The following is an 18634-nucleotide window of genomic DNA, read 5'->3' on the forward strand; positions in this document are numbered from 1 at the left end:
TTGGGATTTTGGGGTACAGATCTGTGGTTTTTTAAATCAATAGAAGGAAGTCCAGGAGAGGAAATTCTCCCAGTGAAGATGACCAATGTATAGGTTTAAAGAATAATCTGGGAGGTTAAGTGACTTGCCTGGTATCACACAGACAGTGTATGTCAGGAGCAGGACTTGCACTCAGTTCTTCCTGATTCCTCTTTTTCCACTGTGCCACAATCCTTCCATGTCCAAAATATTCCTTCAAAAGCTGACAAGGAAAGCTACAATGAAACTACAAAAAAAGAGAAAAACCGAAGCACTATTTCTTAGCAAGAAGGCAAAATAGAAGTCACTGGGAGGCAGATTTTAGCCCAGCATTACGTAAATATACGTATACGTGTACATGTATGTATATACATGTATATGTTTATATGTCTGTATGTATATATATATGTACATATATATATAATTTCTAACAATTAACACTTCCAAAATGATAGATCAGCTCAGAAGGGAGAGTTTCTTCTAAGTGGAAGTTTCAAGCAAAGGCTGGATGACAGTATTTATTAACTGAATTATGCCAGGTATTGTGTTGAACACCATGGGATACAGGTATAAGACGAAAAGAATTCCTCCCCTCAAGGAGCTCACATTCTACCAGGTGAAAGCACATGCACACCTATCAGTCTAACCCCTATTTCAAAGCATTTCTTACAGGAACTACAAATACTGTAAAGATACAAGTATTGTAGTTTTGAAACCCAAACATACTGGTAAGAAAAGAAGTGTGTTAGACATCTGAAAGAGAGTTAAGAAATATCTAATTATGAAGTATTTCTACTTTGGAGAAGGTACGTGTGTTCGGTTGAGATCTGTAAGGATTTTTGAAGGATCCATGGAGAAAACATTTAGGAAGGAAGGGATGTGAAAGTTGTTCCTCTTTAGAACTATCTTGTCATAAAGAAATGCTATAAAGATAATTCTATGAAGAATTTGTGAAAAGCTGACCAATAACAGTGTATTTTGAAAAGATCATTTGTTATGATTACTGAAGAGAATGGAAAGATAAGGGACCAAGCCAGCTGATTTTCAGAGACACTGAATTTAACCTTTATCAGGAGAATTATAAAGATTCTTTAGGAGATTGTGATCAGTGTCTGGAATGAATTGAATGATGGGAATTTGTTTCCAGGATGAGTGTGTCATTGGTCATAGCCAAAGTTTTATAAAAAGTAACTTATGTCTTTGTTTTATTATTGTTTTCATTTGATAATAGATTGTACATATTCAGTGATTTAAACATATAATTTAAAGAAATAGGAATTATTAAAGAGCTAATTAATTACACTGAAAATGTGAGCTAAGTAATTATAAGAATAAAGTTTATTATGAGAAATATGTTATCTAAACATACTCTTGGATAACTCTAGAGCTAGGAATAAAAAGAGTAAAATACAGGAATGAATCAAGTGTCCAGTCAGCTTGAGTGACTAACTGGTGAATGTGGTCAGATCCTCCAGACCCCATTTAACCTTGCTACGTGCATGGGGAATCCTGGGGAGGGGAAGTCTCCTCACCTTGTGCTACGTAAATATATACAAAATACATATAAAGCAAATACAGGGGGAGAAGGCCCTTACCTCCAGCCTCATTTAAGAGGCAGCACTTCAGCTGAGCTTTGAAGGAAGCTATGGGTTCTAAGAGACAGAGGTGAGGAGGGAGAGCATTCCAGGCACAGGGCTCAGCCTCCGCGAAGGCATCGTGCCAGCAGAGGGATTGTGGTGTGAGGAAGAGCAGGACATTTAGTTTGGATGGGCATTAGAATGCATGGAGGAATGATATTCAATAAGCCTGGAAAGTTGGAGGTGGGTTATGGTGTGAAAGGCTTTCAATGCCAAAAAGAAGAGTTTGTGTTTAATCCTAGAGGCATGTTAGGAACCACAGAGTCTATTGAGTAAGGGAGTGATATGATCGGATCTGATCATTAGGAATATCATTTTGGCAGCTGTGTAGAGAATGGATTGGAAACCAGTGACCTGAGACAGGGAGACCAATTAGGCTCCTGGCATAGTCAAGGCATGGATGATGAGGGCCCAAACCTTGCCTATAATGAAGAGGAGATTTCTGATCAGATAGGGGTTGGACTAGACGACCTTTGAAGTCCTTCTTTTATTCTCTGGTTCTATGGGAACTCACCTTTCACCCTCCACACCCAAAGTGATTCAGCAAACAATTGTTAAGTACCTACTGTGTACAAGGCATTGTGTTAGAGAATGAGGATACAGACCGTCCCTGCCTTGAGGAGCCTCTACTTTGTTAGAGATGTATCATATTGATAGAAGTAAGTAAAATGAAAGGTAGTTTGAGAAGGGAGGAAGGAGGACCAAGCAAGGCTTCCCAAAGAACATGGCACCAGAACTGAGCATTAAAGGAAGACAGGCAGATGGGAAAGACAGACTGAGAAGGGGGTATTATTATCTAGGCACTAGAACAATCATAATGGGATATTAAATTATTTTAAAACTTCATCACTATTGCAAGGCAGCATGATACAATGGAAAGAGTGCTGAACTTGGAGTCAGAGGCTTTGAGTTCATCTTGACTCTGTTACTTCCTATTTTTTAACCTTGGGCAAGTCACCTAACTTCTCTAGGCCTCAGTTCCTCATCAGTAAAACAGAGAGCGGACTGAGATTGGAGTAGATAATCTCTCAGGAGCCTTCTAGTTCTAAATTCATAATCCTTTGATTTCCTTCTTTAAAAGAGAATGGATGTTCATCCACCACTAGTCACAAGTCTATGCTAGAAATTTTATGTCATTCCTCCAATGTTACAAAAACATATTCCTGGAAGTGTTGGTAAATGTTTAACAACCAGCTTTCAGGAAAAATTATAGGTATGGCATACTTTTAAGTTTAATCTGCATTATTAACATTTTCTCCATCACTTTCTTAAGTCTAGGCAATCAATAAAATAACAAATCATGTCTTGATTTGTGTAGCATTTGCCAATTTCCAAGGTGTTTTCAAAAGCTCACACTGAAATTTTAACAATTGACTTCCATAGTCACTCACATATTGTAGCAGATCATGTTTGTGTATGTCTATGTGTTTGTGTATCATGTTCTGATTTGTTATACGATTTCTTTCATTTATCTTAGTCTGACTACATAGCATGACTATAGTGAAAATATACTCAATAGGAAAGTATATGTAGAATCTATACAGAATTGTATGCAGTCGTGGGGAGGGAGGGGGGTAGTAGGGAGTAGGTGGGGAGGGATAAAATTGCAATTGTATGGCAGTGATTGTTAAACATTACAAAATAAAAAAAAAATAAAAAAAAAAAAACAATTGACTTCCATAAGTGAGCTGATTCCCACGCACCTTTGCACATTTCCATAGATAAAGTACAAAGTGCATATGATTACTATGAGAAATTTGGCCACTTCCATTTTTGGATTTTAGTTGGCTGCCACCTTCTTACCCTTAGAGACTTGGTAATACTGGGGCCTCAGTTGTAATTGAAAATTAGGAAGCTGGTTTCCCATCTCATGCATTCCCCATCTCATGCAAATACAAATTTGCAGCCAAATCTTGGACAAAGTTATCATATTTTCATAGAAAAGGGCTTATTCTCTTTTCTGACTTTTGGCCTTCCAGTTATCCACATAATCAATGGAACACCTTTATCAGTCAGTCAATCAGCAAGGATTTATTCAGTGCCTGCTATGTGCTACACATGGTGCTAGGTCCTCGAGACAGAAATAGTTCAGAGACTTTGAACTTTTGCTTCCAGATACACTGGATAACTGGGATTCATGGATGTATAGAAGGATTAAGTTGGAAGCAGCTGTTAAGAAAACTAGGCAGTAGCTGTTTTAAAACAGAAACTCATCCACATCATCACAGAAGCTGAAAGGCCCTAAACCCTGACCTTGGCTCTTTTCTTTTCCTTAGGACATGTGCATATTACTGACTTCAACATTGCTGCCATACTGACCAAGGAAATGAAAATCACCACAGTTGCTGGCACCAAACCTTATATGGGTAGGAATTTCTTTGATTATTTAAATGGATATTTCTTGATTACCCTTCCATATAGCTCTTTGTGCAATTAAAATCCCTTCTAACACCAGCCAGCTGTAGAATGAGTCCTTTTACAAACTAATCTGTGAATGTTGTTACCTTCTTTTTATATGTATATATATATATATTTTTTAGCTATTTCCTAATTACATGTTAAAATTTTTTTAGTTTTAATTTTAAAAAATTCTGAGTTCCACACTCTCTCCCTCCTTCCTGACCCTCCTCCACCCCTTGAGAAGGCAAGCAATTTATCAATTATACATGTGAAGTCATGAAAAATATTTCCATATTAGACATGTTGTGAAAGAAAATACAAACAAGCAGAAAAATAAAGTTTAAAAACTATGTTTCAATTTGCATTTAGAGTTTATCAGTTCTCTCTCTTGAGATGGATAGCATTTTTAATCATAGGTCCTTTGGAATTGTCTTAGATCATTGTCTTGATCAGAGTCGCTGAGTCTTTTACAATTCATCATCTTTACAATATTGCTGTCACTGTGTACTATGTAATCCTGGTTCTGCTCACTTCACTTTTTATCAGTTCATATAAGTCTTCCCAGGATTTTCTGAAATTGTCTAGCTCATCATTTCTTATAGCACAATAGTATTCCATCACAGTCATACCACAACTTGTTCAGTCATTCCCCAGTCAATTTGCCACCACAAAAAAAAAGCTAGAATAAAAATTTTTATACAATTTTCCATTTTTTTACAAATTATACAATTTTTTCCTTTTCCATTTTCTTTGATCTCTCTGGAGTACAGACATAGTAGTTGTATTGCTGAGTCAAAGGGTATGTACACTTTTATAACCATTTGAGTATAGTTCCAAATTGTTCTTCAAAATGGTTGAACTAGTTCAAGACTCCTCCAATGGTTCATTTAGTGTTGTGATTTTTGCACATCCCCTCTAGCAATTGTCATTTTCCCTTTCTGTTATGTCAGCCATTATTAGAGCTGTTTTAATTTGCATTTCTTTAATCAATAGTGATTTAGAGCATTTCTAATTTGACTATTGATAACTTTGATTTCTTCTTCTGAAAACTGCCTGTTCATATCCTTTGACCATTTATCAGTTGGATTGTATTTTTATAAATTTGCTTCAATTCCCTATATATGTAAGAAATGAAGCTTTTATCAAAGAAACTTGCTATAAATTTGTTTCCCAATTTCCTGTTTTTCTTTCTAATTCTGGCTGCATTTGTTTTGTTTATGCAAAATTTTTTTAATTTCATGTGATCAAAACTATCTGTTTTACTTCCCATGATCCTCTCTATCTCTTGTTTGGTCATAAACTCTTCCCTAATCCATAGAATGGACAGGTAACACTTTTCATGCTCCATGAATTTACTTATGATATCACCCTTTATGTATAAATCGTTTATCATTTTGACCTTGTCCTGTTATGTGGTGTGAGATGTTGGTTTATGCCTAGTTTCTACCAAACTACTTTCCTTGTTTCCCAGCAATTTTTGTCAAATGGTGAGTTCTTACCTCCAAAGCCTGGATGTTTGGATTTATCAAATACTAGATTACTATGGTCATTTACTACAGTGTATTGTGTACCTAATCTGTTTTATTGATCACCACTCTATTTCTTAGTAACAGACTGTTTTCATAATAACTTCTTTGGAATACAGTTTGAAATCTGGTACTGCTAGGCTGCTTTCTTTCACATGTTACCTTCTTGAAATGCAAGGTAACATCCCTATAAGTGGTTCAGGCATACTATCCATTAATAAACATTTACTAAGAACTTATTGCATGCCCAGAACTATGTTAGACACTGAGCATACAAAGTCAAAAATTAAATAGCCTGTGTCCTCAAGGAACTTAGATTCCATTGTAGGAAATAACATTTAAGTATATGTAAATAGATGCAAATAGATACAAAGTAATTTATGGGGAGAAAACACAAGCAATTGGATGTATCAAGGCAAGTTTCTTGTAGAAAGTGATGCTTGAACTGAAATTTGAAGGAAATTAAAGATTCTAAAAGGCAGAGGAAAGGAAGGAATGCAGAGTAGGCGTGGGTCACATCCAATGCAAAGGCACAGAAATGGGAGATGGAGTGATGGGTATGGGAAATAGCAGGAAACCCAGTTTACTTGGCTTGTAGAGTATGTGAAGGCATGTACCGTACAAGGCTGGAAAGGTAGTGAGGTTAAAGCCAGGTTGCAAAGGGCTTTAAATGCCAGATGGGCAAACTCACCCTTTAAAAAACTTTCTCCCTCCTCCCTCTGCTCCTTTTTAAAAATAGTCACAATATTTTTTCTTGGATTACTGGATTGTAGTAAACAGAAAAACTTTTTTAAATGTCCTTGATTTTATATTGTATAGTAGAACCAGTGCAGTCCTGGAGTCAGGAGAGACTCAGGGTTGAATTCTGCCTCTCTAGAGCCAGAACTAGTAGCTCTGGAAAGCTGAACAAAATACTTAACCTCTCTGAGACTCAGTTTCCCCATCCATAAAATGGGGATAACAATACTTGTAGTAGTTAACTCTCAGAGTTTTCAAGAGAAGCAAATAAGATAATGCATGTAAAACTTTTTTTAAACCTTAAAGTGCTATATAAAAATTGGCTATTATAATTATGATCTTTATTCCTTGATTAAAAAAGTAGCTAAAAATCCCGGGAGTCTAATAAACAGAAAAGACTAGAGGGAAAACACATGTGAACCTGGGTTCAGATGAGCTCATGTCTGTGAAGCATACTTTGTAAATGACAAAGTTTTGCATAAATGCCAGTCATCCTTATTATGACCATCATTTTTATTATCTTGGCAAGCACATCAAGCCAAATATTTGCAATGCAGAAAGTCCTGGCAGTAATTGAGGAAGAGAACGAGTCGTTGGGACCTGTGGGTAGCAGAGGCAACAGTAAAAACTGAGTGGTGGTTTGGGGCTTGACCTCTCTAATGAAATAGCCTGACTGGCTAATGGTCCCTAAGTCCTGATTGAGTAAATTGTCATTTTGGTTCACAGAGACCATCAGAAGGATCTTGAGAAACACTAAGATAACTTTCCAATGGACACTCCCAGTGCACCAGGAGAAGCCAAGGCAGCCACTTGGGCAGAAATCACGCGGTGCCTTATAATGAAGTCAGTCCCCAGTTTATGCAAATCATCAGTATTATTGTTGGCACAAGCCAGGGATGATTTGCATGTGTGCTGCTGCTTCCCCCAAAGGACTGTCACCTCTGTTCCATAGCTTCATCATTCTTTTTCTCCTCTGGGAATTTGGTTGTCAGTCACACAAGCTGTGATTAGGCCTTGGCAGTGAAACTCATAGCAGCCCAGTTCAGGGAAGATTATTTGTTCAGTTGAATATCAGGTTAGTAAATGACAACAGGGCCTGTGCCTGTCTAACCCTGGAGCACCAACGGTCAGCAGGGTACTGGATGGTGGCATTAGACTATCTTATCAAAGCAAGGGATTAATTTGGGGTATGTCTGGTAAGATTGAAATAATTTTTTTTTACTTAGGCTGAGATTCTATTGGCACAGGTCATTAGTAATGAGGAAACTCCTTCTACTCTTTCAGAATAGCGGTTGATCTGAGATTATAGTCTTAGAGGTTAAGTGATTTGTCTAGAGCCACACAGCTAATATTTTTCAAAGGAAGGACTTGAATCCAGGACTTCCTGATTCCAAGGTCAGATCTCTATATCCACTATGACATTCTGTCTCTGATAACGAGGATGATGATGAAGAAAATTACCATCATCATCATCATTACCTAAACATAACATGGACCCATAAAAAACTAAAGAACCATATTTCTAATAGATATCACTATGTTGAATATTCATAGTCTCCAAGCTTCAAGGAGGGAAAAGCTTTAAAATACAACCTAGTATAATAAATTAAGGCCACATGGAAACAGAATGAGGTACATGTCATGCTAATGGACTTTCTGCTACAGGAGACATACTGAAGATGCTTTCTATGAGACTGCAGAGGATGAGTTTAAATCTCAGTACTTTTCTTTAACTATAGAAAGCACTTATTTTATCTACTGTGCAATAGTCTATAGAATGATGACTATACAAAATTGTAATAATAGCATTTTGACTTCTCCAACCACCACTTCTATGTGAACTCCATGGAAGAGAAAAATGAAAATGAGATAACAATAGAACTTCACATTTATATAAGCATTTTAAGGTTTGCATGGATTCTCCTAGGCCTCCAATGACATCCTTTTACAACCTCTTGAATATATGCTGTGATTATTCTAATTTTACAGATGAGGAAACTGAGGTTGAGTAAGAGCAAGTGTCTTTCCCAGGGTCCCAAAGTAAATAAGTATCTGAGATAGGATTCTAACCCAAGTCTTTCTGACTTAAACGGTAGCATTTTATCTGCTACTACATCATGCTATAAGGAATTAGGATGGCTGACAGGAGTAATTCTGTGCAACTTAAGCAATTTTTTTCATGATTATAATAATCACATAGTAGGGGCTTGATAGGACCATAGACTTAGAACTGGAAGGGACATTAGGCACATCTATCTTTTTCAATCTCCTTCTTTTACAAATGAGGAAACTGAGGCCCAGAGAAGGTAAATGGTTTTGCCAAGCTCACACAGGTAAGATATAAGTGGCAGAGCTAGGATTTGAACCCATACCTTCTGACTCGAGTTCATTGCATTTTGCTTCACTTTTTATTCTGCATCACTTCTTTATGATGACCTGGTTGTCTGTTGACCGAGGATCAGCCAAGCTGAGCCTTAAAAGTTCATCATCAGGTTGTTCTCTGGGTGATAAATTTTTTCCTCCACAAAAACTATTAAAGACTCTTTACCAAATTACAGCTGGGCTGTGATCTGTGTTGTCAGAAGGATTAAACATACTGATGTAATTAACAGATAATGGAAGAATGAAATAAGGACCTCCTACTCTGCTGCTAGGCTTATCTTCACCAGAAACAGTCTTAGGCAGACCAAGTCTCTACTCTTGGGGACATCTCCTGTGGCCTTTTCTCTCAGATTCCAGTGCCAAGAGCTTCGTTCTCCTCCTGACTTTGTCATTTTTTACATTTATGTAAAATATGCCCAGTCTGAAACCTCCCCAGCATCCATGATGCAGTTTTATTGGAGGATCTCTAAACAATTCACCTCAACAACAAATGATTAAAAGTTGCAAAAATAATCCAGAGATAAATAGTATGCCCTGGATAAACCTGTGAGCAGGCAGCTGCATGGTGCAGTGGAGAGAGAGAGCTCTGGGCCTGGAGTCAGGAGTTCACATTCAATCTCATACCCTTAAGTGGCTGTGTAACCATGGGCAAGTCACTTAACCTTGTTTGCCACAGCTTCCTCAACTGTAAAATGATCTGGAGAAGGAGATGACAAACCATTCCAGTATTTCTGCCAAGAAAATCCCAGTGGGGTCACAAAGAATTGGACATGACTGAACAACCACCAAAACCTGTGGGCAGGGAGTTAGGGAGTGGGAAAGGGGGCAGAGGCCTGCCTGGGTGAGAAGGGAAGAAAAGTGGACTGCAAAGCCAGTCACAGGGAAAAGATGTTAGTGTCTACTCAAGAAGCATGCTTCCCTACCGATATTTATTTATTCTCTTTAGTGTTTCATTCACTTATTTATTTACCTATGGAAGGGGAGAGAAAAAAGGAGAGGAAAGGAGAAGGAGGGATAGAAAGAAGGAGAGAGGGAGGGAGGAGGAAAGAGGAGGAGGGAGAGGGAGAAAGAGAAGAGGAAAGAGAAAAAGGAAAGAGAGGAGGTAAGAGAAGGGGGAGAAAGAGTGAGGGAGTATGAGAGAGAGAGAGAGAGAGAGAGAGAGAGAGAGAGAGAGCTAAAATGGTCCCATTCCCCAGAGCAGCTACAAAGATAATTTTACAGAAGTGAAAGAATGAGCCCTTATTTTATGGCACTTCAGAACCCACCAAATCACAGATTCCAAATACCAGGTGATAAAATACATCCTTTTTTGTCATGATTGAAACAAGTGTATGTATGTTAATTCAATCCATTTCTGTCCTAGTCCAGTGCTCAAACAATAACAATAATAAGGAACAAAGAGGTCTGGTAAGCCCATTTGCTCATATCTGCTACATTTCAAACTGTCATTTTCAGAAGTGACATGTGTCTCTAAGGTTTTCATAATCCTAAGGTCTGGGTCTGGTTTCCATGGTGAGAAGGTTGAAGAGAAAGTCTTTTCTTCTTGTTACTTAGCTTAAATGAAACATCTAACTTATTTTTTTTAAAAAAAGTGATGTCTCTTTCATTTTCTACAGGGCTGAAGCTGGAGAAGGAATCTTAAATAATACTTCAGTGAAAACATAATCCCATATTTCTTGAACGAGAGGCCACTCTTTTGATTTCTTGTTTTTGCCTGGGTTATTTATGCTAGTGTGGTAGAGCAGACAGAGGACTGGTCTCTGAATTAGCAAACCAGAGTTCAAGTCTCTCCTATAACACTGGGCAAATTACTCAACCTCTCAGTGCCTGAGGTCAATAAAGAATAATGGATTGTATACATTAATACAGGGGAGTTTTTCTCCTGTTAGATACTTAATCAGTGGAATCATAGATGAGAAGAGCAGGGAATGGTTAGGTAGGCCAACCTACCAGCTACTTTTCTTCCAGGGGAAATTCCTCATTAGCCTCATTTTCCCCATCTTATGCTCCTTACTTTTAAAACTAGGGAAGGAGTTTTTTAAATCTTGACCTTAGTGGAAGGCATTGTAGCTTTTCTCTTTGCATTTTTACTTTTGGAATTTAGAGCAGGAAAGTTTGGATAAGTCCATCATCAAAAAAAAACAAACCAAAAACCCTTTATCATGATGGAATTAACAGTTGTTTAAAAACTGTCTAGAACATTGTCTTCAAAGACCACTTGTAATATGAGGTATTGTCTATCTTGCAGGATTATTAGGGTATAGAGTAAAATATCGAACCTAAATAAAGTGCTTTGTAAACTTTAGAAAAGAAAAACCTGTCCAGAAAACAAAATAAGTCAGAACAAACTCAGCTATAAGAGCTGAATTAAGAACATGTATAAATATCACTTACCTCTTGTGAACATTGTATGCAGTAGCATCAATATTGTTTTACTAATGACTTTTGGTGAATAAGTTATGTTGTCTAGTATAAATACCCAAATTAACTATAAAGGACATATGAAGAAGATGCCATCTGCATTCAGTGAAAGAATTGATAAATAGATGTATAGAATAATTATGTGTGTGGATGTGTGTGGATATGTATATACACATACACATATACCTATTTGTGTCTAATGGTAGCCATCTCTAGACGGGATGAGAGGAGGAAAAAAACTGACATGATAATTTTGCAGTGTATTTGAAAGGAATAACAAGTTGTACATAGTACATTTGCAGTTTTATGTACAGTCATCTTTTTTATTGTATTATGTTATGGAGATGCTTATTTTATTCCAGAAATTAAAAATGAAATTTAAAAAAGTCACCTATAAAAATCAGATCCCTACAGTGATCAAATATGACAAAAAACATGATCAAAACACTCATATCCAGTGCTGATTTCCTGTTCTCAACTCTCTTCCATTCACCCAGTCCCTTGGAGCCCCAATATCTTCATCTCATCACTGGAGACAGTGATACTTGGCTCTCTACCTTATAGTGTTGTTTCAAAGACTGCTCTTTGTAAACCTTAAAGTGCTACACAAATGTGAGCCACTTTTCCTATTATTTCTCCACTAAAGTCCCCTGGTGCTTCAGCAAAGTGTCATGGGTTCTCAGAGGTTATGGCAGTGTAGCACAAGTTCTAGCTGGTCCTATCAATCTAGAAATTTTTCTAGTATGAATCCAGTGATGTTTGGGGTTTTTTAGCCACTGCAGTTCATGAAGACTGTATCACAATCTGCACCGACAGAAAGCAACAAAATCAGGGACCTATGAGATGATGGCAATCTGTGCTCCTCTTGGCTGTTCCCACACTGTGCTCCAACATTGATGTCGGGGATAATGGCAACTTATAGCCAGAACAAAAGCTTTTTTTTCTTTGTATTCAGGAGGGAATGCAGCAAAAGAAATCTGGGCAGGGGGAAATGATGATACTGCCAAATAGAAGGACAGACTGTTGCTTATATCTAAGGACATTCTCTTTCCATGAAGGAAAATTTTGAGGCACACAGCAGTATCAATGGATGGATTCATTTATCAGGGACCTAGAAGTAATCATTAGCCCCACTTTTCTGTATCTTCCAGCCCCTGAGATGTTCAACTCAAGAAGACAAACAGGATACTCCTTTGCTGTTGACTGGTGGTCCCTGGGCGTGACTGCTTATGAGTTGCTGAGAGGCCGGGTAGGATAAAATTTTATAACAATTTGTTTTATGTCACAATATGATATATTTTATAAGAAAAAAATGGATCAGCCTGCAATAACTCAGTATATCTCCAAGTTCTGCCTCCCCCACATCCCTTTTTTGAATTGAAAGCAAAATATCAGTCCTATTAGCCCGATGAAGAGCTGGTAACAATCTATGTGATTTCAGTGCAGATTAATTTCCTGTCACTCAGCATGGGGTGCAGAATGTTGGTTAACATTAAATTAAGCACCAGAAATTGAAGGAGTAATTTGAATAATAGAAATCTCCCAAGTGGTGACTGCAGTACTATTCATTAAGTAACTCATGTAAATATATTTGTATGTTTAAGAAAGTCATCTTGCAATCACAACATGACACACAGCTACAGCAGGTGTGAATTATTAATATAACACCATTCATGCCCCGTCATGTTGAATTCCTTACTGGTACTTGATTCTGAAGTTCTGGGTTCAGGGGCAAAAAAGAGTTATCTCCATGAAAATAATTTTTTTGCGCTAATGGAAAGATTCTTTTCTTTCTTTTCCTTTTTTTTTTTAGAGAGTCAAATTAAAGTGACTATTGATGTTCCACTGATAATTCATTTCATTCAGAGGTATTTCTGAATATTTTCTAGCACTCCTCTTGATGACCATTGCCAGAGGGTGTTCAGAGGAGAGAAAGTGGAGGGGAGGTACCAACAAGAAAGAAACAGGCAGATGAATGAGTATAGTATTATAGTGATCCCCTGATGACTGGAACACATCAACTAGGAAATACTGATCAAAAGTCCTTAGTGTGTGTAGTTTTAGGCATCTCATTTTGAGAATTCTGTACCATACCAGTAGGAAGAAAGGTGTTTGAAGGAGATGGGGGGAGGGGAGTCAGGATAGTGAAATTCTGGACAGGAAATAGCAGAACTGAGGAACAAGATTAGACCCCCTGGATAGCATGGCACACAGCAGATATTCAAAAACACATCAGACTTGTCCCAGGATAGACAGTAGAATGGAAAGGTTTTAGAAGGGCCCAAGTATATATTTTGTGGGAGTTCTCACTTCTCTGGTCTACATGTGCTGCTGTGATATCAGGCCTCTCCTCTGGATGAGCTCCTGCTTATCACTGCTCTTTCTGAAATGTGTTCCCTAGAATTGAACATGATTCTCCAGATGTATTCTTACCAGGTAGGTCTATCATCTCCATAGTCCTAATAATGACATCTTTCTTAATGGAACCTATGATTTTGTTCACTGCTTTGATTATACCATATTATACTATTGACTCATATTGAGACTTTGTCATTGGTCAGTCATTTCAGTCATGTCTGACTCTTCATGACTTCATTTGGGGTTTTTGTGGCAAAGACACTGGTGTGGTTTGCCATTTCCTTCTCCAGATCATTTTACAAGTGAGGAAACTGAGGCAGATAGGGTTAACATTAAGTGACTTGTCCAGGGTCACACAGCTAGTAAATGTCTGAGACCAGATTTGAACTCTGACCTTCCTGACTCCAGGCCCAGCACTCTATCCACCATACCACTTAGCTGCCCAATTGAGACTAGTCCACTAAAATCCCTAGGTTTTTTTTTTTCAGGTAAACTGCTTTTTAACCATATTACTTTGAGTACCATTTCTGCTTTTTAAAATAATTCATTGGCTCTTGATACATTAATAGCACAAATATGTTGGTGCCACTGTGACCTAGGATGAGAAAAGATTATTATATAAAAACATGCCTTCATTGATGACCTGATTTCATTTGGTTGGATCTCATGTCAAACTTTTTGCAGACATATTTTTCTACTGCTTCTTTGATGCTTTGCCCAGCAATACTGCTTATAATTTTCCATTGACCTCCTCTGCAATGTTTTGAATATGAGTTTATATTATAAATCATTTTATGGCTCCTTGCTACCAGGTTACCTCAGACATAAGGAATCATATTTAGCGATCAGATCCCAAGGATTTTTTACCTTCTTACTGCAATTATTATTTTAATTGGTTGACCACTGGATTTTAATCCGAGCTCTGCCAAATACCATCTATTTAACCTTGGACAAATTATTCAACCTCTCTGGGCCTCAGTTTCTTCATTTGCAAAATTAGGGAGTGGGACTAGATGGCCTCATAGGTCCCTTCCCACTCTAAATCAATGATCTTAAGAATTGGCAACAATTACACTCCATGTCTTTACTTTTAATCATTTGTTGTTTTTCAGATCCCATAGCTTATTTCAATAGGTCAACAGAGAGTGTTAAAAGTGCATCCAATATTTTTGCCTCATTTTTTTCTTTTTTAATTTTGCATTAATTTTGACTTTTACTCTAATCAGGTCGTCCAGTAGAACATCAACTTGTTGGGGAAAGATCATCTATTTAGAGTACCAACACTTAATTTAGAATTTATAAAGTCTAAAAACTATATGGTTCTCTCTCTATACTCTATAAAAATTGTATGTACAGAGTGGTTGACATATTTTCTCCCTCACTGGACTGTGAACTTCTTGAGGGCAAGGAATATTTTTTGTCTTTTTTTTTTAATTCCCAGCACTTAGCACAGTGATAGGCACTTAGTGATAGGCATTTAATAAATGCTTGTTGATTTGACCTGATTGTCACATTTGCTGGCTGGTTCCAGACCTCCCTTTGCATGGTGATCCTGTGGAATCTACTTGGGCGTTGGAAAAAAAGAGACCATGGTCACCATGAGCAATTGGGTGGTAATTGTTATTGGACTTGGGACACTACACGGGTGAATCATTTTAGTAAACAGAAAAACAGAAAAAAAGAGAGGAGGGTGTATCTTAACCTCCCCAATTAAAGGGCAGCTATAAACATTTAAGTGGGTTCATATCATATTATAAACACCTTTCTGGGAGTGTAATAAATTTTTGGTACTAGTTCCTAGGCTTTGGATTTTTTTGTCATCTCTGCCTTAACTTCAGTAAAACCAGCCTTTTAAGTAACCTTTTCCATCTGGTGGCTCAGAACTGGAAGTTAAGATCATGGGGACAACTTGATGACAATATCGTGACTTCTTTCCACCAGGTGGAGAGTATCTCAATGTGACTTATCTCAGTGTGACTATCTCAGTGGCCAAATCCATAACCTATGTCTGTCAGCTCCTCAGAATTTACAAGTAGAATCATATTCTCTGAGGTGTCTTTCAATAATTACTTGTTAAGCTTATGTGAACTCAGTAAACAATTAATTTATTTTTTAGCTTCTATTATGTGGTCTACATTAAAAATCACACACTCATAAAACATTATTGTAAGTCAGAAAATAGTTAAAAGCTTGTTTATATTGACCAGCTTACTAGAATCCCATATGATAATAATAAAAAAAGATAAATCTAGTAATTATTAAAACAACTTTGGATAAATTTTGTAAAATTATTATAAACACATTTTTATGTTGAAGAGCCCCAAATACATCTTTTAGCATTTTTATGAGATGTTCTCAGTTCTAATATTTGCTGATTGATTACACATATTAATAGAAAAGAGAAAAGGTAAAGCTATTGCAGAACAGATCATCCCAAATTACATATATTTGGCATCAATTTCATTTGGATATGCATAGCACACTTTATGTCTAGCACTAAACCTCTCTGTATCACCTCACTGTTAGGAATTATGCCTAGGTTGGGCCTGGAGGAAAGGGTACTCTCTAGTCCAGCGGTTTTTAACCTGTGATCAATGAATTCATTTTAAAAGATTTTTGAATAAATGTATTTCAACGTAATTGGTACCCTTTGTAATTCTTTGAATTCTATTTTATGTATTTTTAAGCATAATTCTGAGAAGGGATCCATAGGCTTCATCATGATGCCAGAGTGGTCCACCTCACAAAAAAAGGTTAAGAATTCCTTCTGGAGGTCACTTAGTGTAATTGAAAATGACCATGATTGAACTTGAGATTCTAATGGGGAAAGGAAATTACTTCAGTCATCAAAATCAATAGAATAGAGTAAGAAGGGAAACAAATTATATTACCAGACTCCTTTTGATAAATTCTAGAAGACAATGGAGACATGATCATTGCCTTCAAATAGCTGAAGGACCATTGTCTGAAAGAGGGCTTCCATGTCCTCTAATGCTCCCTAGTACAGAACTAGTACCAGTAGGGTTGGCATGAGAAGGAAGCCAGTAACAGGGAGGCACATTTCAGCTCTAGCTTAAGACAGAACTCTAATTATGAGAGCTATCTAAAAATGGAATGGTGTGTCCTATACAGTAATGAGCCTCCAGGGTTGCTGTTGTGTGTTCATCCTTCATTTTCGAAGAAGGTTATGACATCAGAGAAATGATGACATGACTTGCACTTGACTTTGTTTTGAGGGAAGGAGGGCTATGCAGGTCACCACCCTCACTTTCTCTTCCTGAGCCATCTGGACCCAGCGACCAGATATTCATCAGGATGACTGGAGATGACCCAGGATGAGGCAACTGAGATTAAGTAACTTGTCCAAGGTCACACAGCTAGTGAGTGTCAAGCGTCTGAGGTGAGATTTGAACTCAGGTCCTCCTGACTCCTACACTGGTGCTCTATCCACTGCACCACCTAGCTGCCCTCTTTTCAGGTACTCACTTAGAAGGAGGTAATGCCCATTGAATGAATAGGTCTTTTTAAGAAGTAGTCAGGGAATGGCCCTTTTAATGAGCAAAAGAAAAAAAATAATTAAATCATGCTGGTAGGGAAATCACACTAATCACTCTAAGCCAGCCATTAAGTGGAACTTGAGTAGGGACCTATTGTTGTCCAACCTATGGCCTTCAGAGTGCACTGGGTTTAAGGTTTTGGGAAAAGGAAGGAAGGAAAGAAGGGAGGGAGGGAGGGAGAGAGAGAGGAAATCTAGTAAATGCCTTTAGAAAGGCCTCCTGTCTGGGGGCGAAGAAATTCTGAGCTCTCTTCCAGATCTAGGATTATGCAGTTCTATGAATCACAAACTAAGCCATAAAATGGTATTTCGAAAAGTAGCTCAGACAAGAAAGTACAAAGTATCGACCATTTATGAACAATTATCAACACTGCCCAGTTTTACAGAGAGGGTGTTAAATAATCCCTTCAACATTTACAAGTTATTATTTAGATAGAAAAACAGCTTTCAAAGAGGGAATGAACTTGAAAATGTTCCCTTGAGTCCTGAGCTGAATCATGGCTGTTGACAAATGGGACCCTTAGTAGTGAAACTCTGCTTTTTCTAGACTCAACGTCACTGGCCCCTCTCTCCAAGGTACCTCCACTGCAGCCGTAGATTTCTCATAAATTGGCTCCTTTCCAGTGAATTCCTGTTCCGTTTGTGCTCTTCAGATTTCTTTGTTTGGACACCCGTCAATTAAATTGCTCCCAGTTTAACACTTAAAAATTGCTACCACCTGATGCTTGAAACTATGGAAGGGGAGAGTAGGCAGTGGGGTTGAGTGATCCGCAATGACAAAAACTGAAGAGACATCCAAGAGGAGGATTAAGATAAGACCCCTGGATGTAGTGTTTGGATTAGCATTAGTGGTCTTAAAAAGAACACTGAGGAGAGGGCTGGGGAGGAGGCTCCATCGCAAGTGATTGAGGAGATAATGGATAGTGAAGAGATGAAGGTATTGGCTATAACTTTAATTTTTTAAAATTTTTATGTTTTTAAATTTTGTTTGTTTGTTTTTACATCTCTTTGATTTCTAAATGTCTTTCCTACCTTCTTTCTTCAAAAGAGTCATCTCTTAAGGAAAAAAATAAATCCAAAATAAAGAAGGGGAAAAAAGCAGTTCTGCAGAACTGACCAACACAGGAACCAAATATCATAGTAGAGGCATTTTACCTTACCCATAATTGTGTACCTCTGCAAAACCAGTCAGTAAACTTATATGAAGCCCCCACTATGTGCCACACACTGTGCTAGAAGCAAAGATTACAAAGAAAGGTAAAATATAATTCCTGATCCCAAGGAGCTCAAATGGGGGTATCCCTAATTTTCCTCAGCCCCTCAATCATTGAATATTTCCATTTTTAATCATCCTTGACAATTTGAGATGTAGAGAGGTGGAGCAGCATTACTTTAATTTGTATTCCTCTTGTTATTAATCATCTTTTATGTAGTTGTTGATCATTTGCATTTCTTCTCCCGAAAACTGTTCAAGCTTTTGACTACTTGTCTACGATATTGGGGAATGGTTCTTCACCTTGGGCCATTGAAAATGAGACAGTATGAGATGAAATGGAATGAAGAAAGCAGATGTAAATGATAACAATGCTCAAAAGACA

The 18634-nt window shown here is 37.6% G+C and overlaps 1 protein-coding gene across 1 annotated transcript in view; it reads left to right on the forward strand.

Moving 5' to 3' along the window:
* STK32A (serine/threonine kinase 32A) overlaps positions 1-18634 on the forward strand; it is a 152195-nt gene that overhangs the window by 110362 nt on the left and 23199 nt on the right. Inside the window, exons 7-8 of the mRNA XM_072630673.1 lie at positions 3932-4021; positions 12274-12371. Of these exons, the coding sequence (XP_072486774.1) occupies positions 3932-4021; positions 12274-12371 (188 nt within the window). The remainder of the gene's footprint in view (positions 1-3931; positions 4022-12273; positions 12372-18634) is intronic.

This window comes from Notamacropus eugenii, chromosome 1 (genome assembly GCF_028372415.1).
Source record: "Notamacropus eugenii isolate mMacEug1 chromosome 1, mMacEug1.pri_v2, whole genome shotgun sequence".
Taxonomy (NCBI): domain Eukaryota; kingdom Metazoa; phylum Chordata; class Mammalia; order Diprotodontia; family Macropodidae; genus Notamacropus; species Notamacropus eugenii.